At 40.7% G+C, this 12,409-nt stretch overlaps 2 protein-coding genes across 2 annotated transcripts in view; both read right to left on the bottom strand.

The window, feature by feature from the left end:
- POLD1 (DNA polymerase delta 1, catalytic subunit) overlaps positions 1 to 1,677 on the bottom strand; it is a 29,134-nt gene extending 27,457 nt beyond the window's left edge. The window contains exons 1-3 of the mRNA XM_087713680.1: positions 1,619 to 1,677; positions 459 to 513; positions 11 to 225 (exon numbers count right to left, since the gene is read on the bottom strand). Coding sequence (XP_087569806.1) covers positions 11 to 215 — 205 coding nt within the window. The 5' untranslated portion in view covers positions 216 to 225; positions 459 to 513; positions 1,619 to 1,677. The remainder of the gene's footprint in view (positions 1 to 10; positions 226 to 458; positions 514 to 1,618) is intronic.
- Positions 1,678 to 5,620: 3,943 nt separating this feature from the next.
- NR1H2 (nuclear receptor subfamily 1 group H member 2) overlaps positions 5,621 to 12,409 on the bottom strand; it is a 39,713-nt gene continuing 32,924 nt past the window's right edge. The window contains exon 10 of the transcript XR_015696456.1: positions 5,621 to 6,264. The gene's annotated coding sequence lies outside the window, so the exon portion shown is untranslated. The remainder of the gene's footprint in view (positions 6,265 to 12,409) is intronic.

Raw genomic sequence — 12,409 nt, 5'->3', positions numbered from 1 at the left:
TGTAACTCACCAAGGGGAATGGCATCAGGTGACAACTGTGCTTCTTTCATTTCTACAGCCACCTCAGCCTCCACCTCATCCAGAAAAGCCAACTCTTCTTCAAATTGTGAGGGACCATCTTCATCCCAATCTCCTCCCCGTGACCTTTTCTGCTGTGATGGGGTAAAATCCCCAATACTAATGCTTCTCACAGAAACCTTCCTCTTGTTTTCCATCTTGGCTTTCCTAAAAATTGAAGATCATCCCATGTCAGCTTCATCAAAAGTATGCTGTTTCCCAAAAGCAGAATCAATTATTCCAACTAAAAATTCTGGTATAGTTCAAAAACTATAGGATTTCAAATTATTTTTTCCACAGAATCTGATCTCTCAGGCATCCAGATTCAACGCTGCAAAATTATCACCTTCCCTTACCAAATTAAGGACTGCTTCACTTTCATTTGCTTAGAATTTACTCACTTAAAATCAAGTCCCACTTGCTTGAGAACAGTTACTGTATCCTTTCAATTTTTGCCTGTGATGAATAAAACAAGAGAATGAAGAATTTTGAACACCGAAATACAACAGGCAAGGAAAGGGAAAAACTAGGATTCAGAACCACATCTTAAAACTTTTTCTTTCAAAATATACAGTTGCTTGAAGACCATTGAAGCGTTTGTGTGGGTGTACATATGAATATGTGTATGTATGTATGTATGTATGTATACATACATATATACATACGTACACACACATATACATACATACACATACATACATACATGTATCTGTATGTGTGTGTCTCTGTGTGTGCATGTATGTATATGTATATGTGTGTATGTGTATGTGTGTATATATATGTATATATATGTATGTATGTTTGTATATGTATATGTGTGTGTATGTATGTGTGTGTATATATATATATATTTATTGTATTTGTGCTGATAAATAAAAGGGATATATATATATATATATATATATATATATATATATATATATATATATATATATATATATATATATATATATATATATTACAAATATGACATTGAATCAGATCAATGACCCATTAAAACCAGTGGTTTCCAAAAAAGCAAAATTGAAGTAGCATTATGGGTCATAGATTATTGTCCGGTGGATTCTACCTCTATGTTGCATCAGTTTTTCTCTTTTTAAAAGCCATTTAATTGGTGCTAGAGGAACCACACTTTTGAGAAGCCGAATGTTTTTCAAGTTGATATCTGATATCCAGATATATTGGACTACTACTCAATCACCAAAATTAAAGAGGTTATAAGCCAACAATCTGGAAAGCACAAAGTGGGGGAGGCAAGCTCAGAATAACAAGTGCTGCTAGAAAGCTTGATTCTTTCTACACACTTTCCCTCTGCATTTAGTTTTATCCATTCCATTAAATCACTGCTTCAGATCCCTAAAACAGCCCATGCATCCTCCTTATGTGTTGACCACGATGTTTGGGACGATGGATGCTACAGTTCAGAATTGCTATAAACCCTCAACCTCCTGCTCCCCGGAACCCCCAAAGAGATGTCAGCCGACTTTTTCCCCACAGCGGCAGGCCACTTTCTAAGCCATCACCCTGAATGCAGAAACACCGATTCTCCCGTGTAAATTACCTCACTTGGATCCCTCACGTCACCTCAACTCTCAGCCATTCTCCCGCCAACAAGTTTGGGGGGGGGGAGCCTGGCATGCCACGCCCTCGTTGCCATGCCAACACTTGCCCCATTTGCTATCGCCTGCTACCGACTGCGCTTCGCCTTTCGTGAGTCATTGCGCGTGCGCCTTGCGCTTTTGTACGGCCGCGACCTCCATGTTTAGACCAGCAAAGACGACGTAATTCCAGACCATCTTACCTAAGCGTTCGTGATTCATGCTTGGGCGGGTTTAGCAAGAGCGGGAAGGCATACGGAAATTACAAATGGCTCCAGGCGCATGCGCATGCATAATAGCAGATTGCGCTTACTCAATAGAGTAATGGAGGCAGCAGAGAGAGGAATTGAAATTTTACCTTTCTGTACCCCGATATTCCATAAGGGGGGGGGTTCTCTGGGTCCTCCGTGAGGCAATACCGAGCACTGATTTAACTTTAGATTTCATGAAGTTAGGACTTAATCACATACATTTTCCAATGATGTCATGATGCATGCATCCACATTTTGATGTAGTTGGGACTTATTACGGAAGCTACTGCGCCCGATTACAACTTGCTCAGTTCTTCCATTCTCTTGCCCCATTCATTCGTATATTTGTTTTGCAATTCAATCCTCGCTGGTTCTCTGCATGTGGCCATGTTTGAACATGTTCTTTTTGTATTGCTTACTGAATTTGGTGTTTGAGCAACATTGATTTAACACTCTTCTATTCAATCTTGACCCTATATATTCTTGCTTTACCATGTACTCTTCTATCCCATTCCTGTTGCTTTCATTTTTTTTTATTTTGTTTCTCCTGACATACCCACATTTCCCTAGAATAAAGCGAAAGACAAACTCTTATACAGGTAGTCCTCGACTTATGATCAAAATTGAGCCCAACATTTGTGGTGTTAATTGAGACATTTGTTATATGAGTTTTGCCCCATTTTACAATCTTTCTTGTCACAGTTGTTAAGTGAATCATTGTAGTGATGATCTTTGTGGCAAAAACCATCCTCTCTCCAAAACACAATGCCAAAGGGCACCATGCCAGAAAATGGTGATAAAATCCAAAGCACAATCTTAAATAATTGTCCTGGGATCAGGTAGCTATAATGGCTTTGACTTTAGTTCCAAAAAACTGTTTACTAAACTTATTACTGCTTACTATACTTACTACTTACCAAAACAATGAAAAGTAGTAGTCTGTCGTGGGCATTGCATAGGCTCCAGCTGCAACAAAATTAACCTTTGGAATTAAGACTTGGAAGTATGACTTTTTTTATTGAAGGGGGCAAATATATAATTATGTGGCATGTTACATTTCAGAGGAAAAAAGTCTCATTTGATACCAAATAACTGTCAGATTATTTAGACTATACCAGATCAAATGCAGAAATGAGGGGTATTGAATTACAGTTCCTATCACCCTTGTCCATCAGCAAAGAATCCTCAAGTTACTCTAAAAGTACGTTTTCTAGGCATCTACCACATCCCACAACCAAGACTTTTACCATAGTAACAAAATCCACAAATGTATACTATGGAGGGGAAAAAAATCTAATTCCCTAACCTATTTCCCTCCAATACCGGTAAATAGGAGTGCAATTCCCCTGGCTTCCAATTATACAAAAATATAACAAAAAATCATTTAATTGTTTCCTAGGTCTCTTAATCTGTTTCAGAACCATCAGTTCCTTCATGAATCATGGGGAACAATGGAAGTGAAGGGTCTCTAGAGATTACATAGGCACAATCTTGCCAGAGTCTTAAGTGACCTTTTGGTTCCAAACCCCTTACTAAAGCTTCAGCAGGACCGTGTAGCAAATCCTCCCAAGTTATCCCGCTGTTCCTTTTGGAACCCATTTGAGTCCATCAGTCTCCAGGATGGAACCCATTTGGGTCCAGTGTTCTTATGGAGAAGGAGGATGTAAGAGAGTGTCAGGGGTATCAGGGCTAATCTGATCAGGACGGGGGGATAACATTGGATTCCATACCAGATAACATTGACATTGTTTGGATAAGAATATTAGATCTGGTATTGTTCTAACTCTGTTTTAAATCGGACCTGTGACAATCTGAGATAGGTCCATGTCCATCATGGAGGACATGAACTCCTCTGCTGCTTCGTAAGTCAAACTCAGGGAAGGCAGATTTAAGTCACCCAGTAGCATGAGTTTGGAGAACTGCACTGACAATCCTGAGATGGCTTCTAGCAGTTTAGGCAATGAGGTGGTTATGCAGCCGGAAGATCATTATAGTAGCAACAATCCTAGCTGATTCCATGAATCCCATATCAGAAAGAGAGTCCCTAGCCAGAGATGCAGGAAGTAAGGCCCTTGAAGGTGGAGTTTCTCTGATGACCACTGTGACCATGGGCTGTTGCCAAACCCTAAACCTGGCTGGACAAATCTCTGAAAGTGAATCCCTATTTTACTGACTGCCAGGTCTCGATGATGTGTGCCAGATCAGCATGTTCCTCCTCAGTAAGACCTTGGATGACTGGAGCCTTGTTAACCAACCTGGCATTCAGCAGCATCAGCTGAAGCTCCAGACTCCAAGGGAATCCTCTTCAGGGATTGAGCATGAACTAAGGGGGCCAGAACATGCCAGCAATACTCAACATTGGGGACACTTCCCCTGTAACAGCCTTCCTTCCTGTTCCCATTGAGTCCCATGCCCATTACTATACTGATGCAATGTCCCACCCTATGGTTATTTACCGTATATCCTCTTCCCTGTAGAGCCCTACCCCAATCATTCGCTTGCATCCATTCAGCCTTTCTAAGGAGGATAGGAGCTGGAGGAAGCCCCCACAGTGCAATAGCTCAAGCTCTGCACCAGGGACTACCCCTGTTCCATTCACTCATCGACAATCGCAATCACAAATTCATTATAACCTACTTAGGCTTAGGAAGTATCCTACATAGTGCTCCTGTTCACCTTTTCTTCACAACTCTGGAAGGACGTAATCTAGGTAATCTATTCCATCCTCAACCAATGGAAGTTCCCTGTCTTAAAATAGCTTTGGGCCAGTTACACCCTAATCAAGAAGGTGTAATTGGCCCAACACTATTTTAAAACGAAATTTCCATGTGGCAGTGAGAACAGTCTTCAGAGCCCTAAGGATAGCCCATACTACACCTCTGTTCTGCGAACTTCACTGTCTACTGGTCTGCTTCTGAGTGTAATTCAAGATGTTGGTTATTATCTTAAAGCCTTTAATGGCATCGGTCCAGGCTACCTGTTGAATGGCCTCTTCCCACTAGGACAAGCCCGTCCTACTTGTGCCGGTAGAGAAGGCCTACTTTGGATCCCATTGGTCAAGGAAGTCCAACTATTGGAATCCAGAAAAAGAGCCTTCTCTGCTGCAACACCCACTCTTTGGAACATCTTACCCTCTAAAATAACACCATCCTCCCATCCATTCAGAAGAGCCTAAAGACCTTGCTCTAACACTTGACCTGGGGAATTCCATATTGGAGGTAGTTGCTGGATTGATGGCAGACTCCACCTCATTCCCTCCCTCCCCGTGCTCTGCTCTCCACCCATTCATTCTTTTTTTTTAAAGGTTTTTTTATTTTTAAAAAAGACACACAAAACATGAAACATAAAACCCTCTTCAATTACATATAGCATGTTGTTAGGTTACAAGCATTTGTGCATCACTACTTTCAGTTGTATATAAGGTCACATATTATTATCCATCAAGCATACATAGATACATTATTATCATTGTACATTATATTGTTCAGTTGTAAATGATATTCTTTCGTTTTAAACAAATATTCTAGAAACTAGATTCACATATATATCAATATTCCATTACATCCTTATTTTTCTATGTAATAATAATATGTCTTTATATAATCACTTATTTTATTATTTTTGCAATATGAAAGAATTCTCCAACATTTTATATTTATGCATCACTACTTTCAATTGTATATAGAATCACAGATTATCCATCGAGTATACATTGTTTTCATTGTACATCATATGTTCAACTAGAATTGTTATTGCTTCATTTTAAACAAAATGTTCTTGATATTCAATTCATGTATATACCAATATTCCATTAGATCATTGTTAGTCTATTTAATAATAATATGTTTTTATAGTATCACCTATCTTATTCTATTACTCTTACAATATGAAAAGCTTCTCCAACATTTTTCATTTCCATGTTTTTTTATCTAGCCATTGATAAAACAAGTCCCATAACTTATAAAATTGTACATCTTATTCTCTAATTTCAAATGTCAATTTACTCATTTCAGCACATTCCATTATTTTTGGAATAACTTCCTCCTGCGTTGGTATTTTCTCATTTTTCCAATTTTTTGCAAATACAATTCTAGGTGCTGATAAAACATTTACAATCAAATATTTCAAATCTTTATTATATGTTTCTGGTATAATTCCCAATACAAAATCTCTGGTTTAAGGTTATGCATTTTTGTATCATTTTCTCCAACCACCCGTGGATTTTAGTCCAGTATCTTTTAGCTTCTATGCAAGTCCACCACATATGGTAATATGAGCCTGGTGTCTGATGACATTTCCAACACTTTTCCGACTTGTTCTTGAACATTCTTGCTATTCTCGTTGGGGGTAGATGCCACCTGTAAAACATCGTATACAAATTTTCCTTATATGCTGTTGATACTGTCATTTTATAATTTTGAGACCACATTTTCTGCCATTTCATACATACAGCAAAAAGAACATACATTGCCTCCTTGGTAGCGTCTGCCGAGTCCCGCCCAGCCGCCCTGTTTAGGATAACCCGCTCCCTCCTAAATAGGAGGGAGACGGGGGACTCCTTACAGGGTAAGGCTGAGGAGTATGTCCAGTTCTTGGCGGACAAAGTTGCCCGGTTTTGAGCGGACCTGGACTCCACCCCAGTAGATCCAGCCGGGACACAAGGAGAAGACTTGGCAAACCATCTCTGGGTTGAGTTTCAGGAAGTTGCCTCTGGGGATGTGGACAAGGCTATGCGAGCTGTGAGTGCCTCCACCTGCATACTGGACCCGTGTCCCTCCTGGCTGGTTGCCAACAGCAGTGAGGTGACACGAGGCTGGATCCAGGCGGTTGTTACCGCTTCTCTTCGGGAGGGGTACTTTCCCACCACGCTCAAGACAGCGGTGGTAAGACCCCTCCTGAAGAAGCTGTCTCTGGATCCAGCTGTTCTTAATAACTATCGTCCAGTCTCCAACCTCCCCTTTGTAGGGAAGGTTGTTGAGAAGGTGGTGGCTCTCCAGCTTCAGCGTACCTTGGAGGAAGCTAACTATCTTGACCCCTTCCAGTCTGGCTTCAGACCCGGTTACAGCACAGAAACCGCTTTGGTCGCATTGACTGATGATCTCTGGAGAGCTAGGGATGGAGGCCGTGCTTCCATCCTAGTTCTCCTGGACCTCTCAGCGGCTTTCGATACCATCGACCATGGTATCCTTCTGCGACGACTGCGGGAGATAGGGGTGGGCGGCACTGTCTTGCAGTGGTTCTCCTCCTATCTCTCGGACAGGTCGCAGTCGGTGTTGGTGGGGGGGCAGAGATCGTCCCTGAGGCCCCTAACTTATGGGGTGCCGCAGGGGTCGGTCCTATCCCCCCTACTATTTAACATTTACATGAAACCGCTGGGCGAGATCATCCGAAGGCACGGGATAAAATACCACCAATATGCGGACGATACACAGTTGTATCTGTCCGCCCTGTGCCAACTCAATGAAGCGGTGGACGTGATGAACCGGGGTCTGGAAGCCGTTAAAGACTGGATGAGAGCAAACAAGCTGATACTCAACCCAGACAAGACCGAGTGGCTGTTCTGTTTCCCTCCCAAAAATTTGACCAACATACCATCACTCAGGCTGGGGGGACAAAACTTATGCCCCTCAGAAAGGGCCCGCAACTTGGGAGTCCTCCTGGATCCACAGCTAACTTTTGACCACCATCTCTCAGCTGTGACCAGGGGGGCATTTGCCCAGGTTCGCCTGGTGCGCCAGTTGCGGCCCTACCTGAATCGGGAGGCCCTCACAACAGTCACTCGAGCCCTTGTGATCTCCAGGCTGGAATACAGTAATGTGCTCTACATGGGGCTGCCCTTGAAGAGCATCCGAAGACTTCAGCTAGTCCAGAATGCGGCCGCGCGAGTGATCGTGGGCGCACCACGGTTCGCCCACATAACACCGATCCTCCGTGAGCTGCACTGGCTACCTGTTGATCTCCGGGTGCACTTCAAGGTCCTACTCACCACCTATAAAGCGCTCCATGGTAATGGATCTGGCTATTTGAGAGACCGCCTTCTGCCAATTACCTCCCTGCGTCCCATCAGATCGCATAGAGTTGGCCTCCTCCGTATTCCATCCGCCAGTCAGTGCCGACTGGCGACTACTTGGAGGAGAGCCTTCTCTGTTGCGGCTCCGACACTATGGAACAATCTCCCCGTGGAGATTCGTACCCTCACCACCGTCCAGGCCTTCCGCACAGCCCTCAAGAACTGGCTAGCCCGTCAGGCCTGGGGATAATCTTATTTTTGCCCCTCCCGAATGCTGAGTGAATGCTGAGTTTTACTGTCTAATTTACTTTGTGCACATTTCTTTTTTGTATTATCCTACACTCCCCTTCCTTTTTTGATTGTAAGCCGCCCTGAGTCCCCTCAGGGAAAAGGGCGGCCTATAAATAAATCTACAACTACAACAACAACAACTATTTCTCTAATTCAATACCATGTCCAAATTTTTTCCCCAAGCAATCATGGTTTCTTTGACTTGTTTCTTCATTTTATTATTGTAAGCTTCCTAGAGTAGCCCTGTGGCAAGAGAGATGGCAAATAAATTTAACAAACAAATAAATAAAATAATAAATATCACTTATAAATTTGATAGGCTAATTATCTAATTTCAGTACTCCTTTATGACAGCTTTCTAAAAAGGGCAAAGTTGATATCATTGAGCAAATACCAAGGCCTATATCTTGCTTCCCTTCGGTCTTTGGATATTCTTCTTCTTGATCTCCACAAATTTCCACAAATCTACAGTGCCGTTTAAAACCGGTTCCAGCTCCCTCCCCCCGCCCGTCTGCACATCATCAAGATGAAGAGCGAGAGGAGGAATTCTGGGAGTTGAAGTCCATAAGTCTTAAAGCTGTCAAGTTTGAACACCCCTGGGTTTATTTTTAAAGAGCCAAGGTGGCGCAGTGGTTAAATGCAGCACTGCAGGCTACTGCTAGATCAGCAGGTCAGCGGTTCAAATCTCACCGGCTCAGGGTTGACTCAGCCTTCTATCCTTCCGAGGTGGGTAAAATGAGGACCCAGATTGTTGGGGGCAATATGCTGACTCTCTGTAAACCGCTTAGAGAGGCCTGAAAGGCCTATGAAGCGGTATATAAGTCTACTGCTATTGCTATTGCTATTGCTATTGCTAAAGGGTTAGTGGTGCAAGGGTCTTGTAACGACAGCTTTAAGACTTGCGTGCTTCAAATGCCAGAGTTTCTGAGCCAACATTTTGGCTGCTAAGCAAGAGCATTGTTAAGTGAGTTTCACCACATTTTACAAGTTGGTCACGCCCAATCAGTCACATGGCTGACAAGCCACTCCCACCCAGTCACATGGTCAGCAAGCAACTCCCACAAAACAGGCCACACCTACAGAAGAGGTTCTAAAAATTTTTGAAACCACCACTGTGCAGAACTCACATGAAAGAGGGCAGTCAAGTCAGAATTTTAGGCAGTACTCAAACAACATTGCAAATCATAAAGTTTTAATTCATAAATAAACAAATGGGAAGTAAATTCTGGGCAAAGTATAGTGTCAACTCTGTTACTTGCAATATGAAATTTTGTCTTTTAGATTTGGATAATCCGAGTGAATTTCTGTAAAGACAATGCTGAGCAATATACTGTCACTCATGTAAAACCCCAGATTGTGAAAAGGCTTCCTTCTTATTTCCTCACACACTTCCTTTTTTCTCCTGTTTGGGTTTGTATATGCCCATGCTTATGCAAAAAAACACAGGACTTAACCATTGTGCCTAACTGGAAGATAAACTGGACTATGTTCTGAAATAACTCTTGAAGGTTGTGGATTATAATTTATTTATATTTTTATTTATTTTGCTCATCATGCTAAACCATAGCATCATTTCATTCTTTTGATTTAGCATACTGTATGAGCCCAGTCAATTATCATTTATCTAAAAAATCTTAAGCAAACCCAGGCTTTTTTAAAGATATATTTTTATTGTTTACATATAAATATATTGCCAATCACCTCCGCTAGACCGATTAGATCCCACAGATTAGGCCTCCTCCGAATTCCATCCGCCGGCCAGTGTCGACTGGCGACTACCTGGAGGAGAGCCGACTTCTCTGTGGCTGCTCCGACCCTTTGGAACGAACTCCCCGTGGAGATTCGAACCCTCACCACCCTCCAGGCCTTCCGCAAAGCCGTTAAAACCTGGCTGTTCCCACAGGCCTGGGGCTAAAGAGCTGTTGCCCCCATCTGGAATGGTATGACTGTTATGTGTTTTTAAATTATGTATTGTTATGTATCGTTTATTTTTTATTTTTTTGTCTGTACCCCCCCTTCCCTGATTTGATTTGTTAGCCGCCCTGAGTCCCCTTCGGGGGAAAAGGGCAGCATATAAATATAATAAATGAAATGAAATGAAAAATGAAATGAAATATTGAATACAGTGTAATTGTCCTAGCATTCAACTTACATAAATCTCTTTCCATGTCTACCTAACCTGATTCTTTTGCATTCCATCCCGTGTTTCTAACCAGTGATAGAATCTATTCCATGTTGAATAGTATTCTGTATCTCCTTTATCTTTTTAGTGTTAGTCTGTCCATTTCTGCATAGACAAGTATCTTCCTTATTGTCTCTTCCTGTGTAAGGATGCTTTCTTTCTTCCACTGCTGTGCATATACAATTCTTGCTGCGGTCAATATATTAGACATATTGTCCCTTTATCATAACCATCTGATATAATGCCTAATAAAAACAATTCTGGCTTAAACTCTATATGTTGTCTGGTCATTTTTTCTAACCACATATGGATTAGCATCATTTCATTCTTTTGATTTAGCATACTGTATGAGCCCTGTCAATTATCATTTATCTAAAAGATCTTAAACAAACCGAGGCTTAGTACAGTATCTGAATACAGCTAACATATGAAATTCTTAACGTGTTAGAATTTGTTCTGGGAGATGAGAATTTTTCAATGCTCTGTCATGAAGCATATTAAAAGAATGGATTGTTTCTTCTTGCAATCTCATACAACTTGACTTTTCTATAATTCATGCTGGAACTTGTATCTCAACAAATACAACAAATACAAACTATTGCAAAGAATAATGTTTCTTTGTCAGATCCCACTGCACTGCATTTAATTCAAGTAATTCTGCTTTTCCTGTATCAAACCTAAACAGAGTGCTGCTCTCCATCTAAAGTTTAGAAAGTGGAGGATCTTTATCACTGCATTATCCGGTGCTCTTTTTGTAAGCATCCCAAAACACTGTAATGCAAAAAAATAAAGATAAATGTGATTAAGAAAACTAAAACAGAATGCTATAAAAATTGGATTTAAAGAATGTGGAAATTTTGAATTCAAATCCTGTGCCAGCTCTGAAATTCAGGGGTGGTCTTGGGAAGAACTTCATTCACCTCTACCTTTTAAAGTCATGAAAAACTGAAGGTTGTAACCCTCCCTATAACCTTTTATGGATTTATTGGAAAATTAACACTACACATTTATTGAGGGAAAATATTACTTTTTTAAGAATAATATCATACATTTGGCAGTTTTCCACAAACATTTAATAGCCGAGATAGAGTTGAATTATACCTTGCCAGAAGTTCAGTCATAATGACAACAAAGGGAATTAGTAGAAAACAGCAATATTTAGACATCAAATACTTTCAATCTTTTTGGAAAGCACTTTCCAAATACTAGCTCAAGTGGTTTTAAAAGCTGTTGGATAAATTAATAGATTGGTATATCACTTTACTCTTAACAATTAGCAAAATGGACACTCAAAGTGGAGAAGTAGGGGAACAAGTTATGCAGAAAAGTTATTGTTTGATAATTTATGCGACCACTAACAGTGTTCAATAGATTTTTTTGGGTGGGAAATAAAAAGATACTGAATTAGATGGATTGCTCAATTATTACAGAATTTTTAATTCTTCACACAAAATGGTATAACAGTATGTCACAGGGATCTATCAGATAATGTTAGTATGATACTACTGGAAATGTGTAGAAAATCAAACAATCTCTAGGCTTGTTTGAATGTCCTGTCAATTTCAAATTGATAATTCTCTCTGCGCTTTCTTTTTGTCCGCATTTTTTCCCCTTTTTTCCTTTCCCCCTTTTTAGAAGCGATGTAGTCTCAAACACCCAAGAACATGCTTTGTGCAGAAAAGAAATGATCACAAAAAACCTGTGTGTGTGTGTATGTGTGGTGTGGTGTTGTGTGCTACACACTGTAGCAAAGCACTTGATTAAGTCATTATATCACTACAGGCTTTAATGTGGCTAACCACATTTACTCAACACCCTCATCCAAATTTAAAACAATGCAAAATTTAAGCATGCCCTTGGGAGAGCATGAATGAATTCTTGTATAGTTTGGCCTTCAAATTATCAGAATGAAATAAAAAATAAATAACAAAACTAAGCCTTTATCTTACTCTATTGCATTTGTTTTTACAAATAGGATAAAAGTAAAGAGGTGCATGAGTCAGTTGGTCACGATGACAGT

This window comes from Thamnophis sirtalis, unplaced genomic scaffold, assembly GCF_051295495.1.
Source record: "Thamnophis sirtalis isolate CommonGarterSnake01/CBP01778 unplaced genomic scaffold, rThaSir2_p1.2 scaffold_4, whole genome shotgun sequence".
NCBI lineage: Eukaryota > Metazoa > Chordata > Lepidosauria > Squamata > Natricidae > Thamnophis > Thamnophis sirtalis.
Note: the sequence above shows the minus strand (reverse complement) of the source record. Positions and strands in the feature narration are given on the sequence as shown.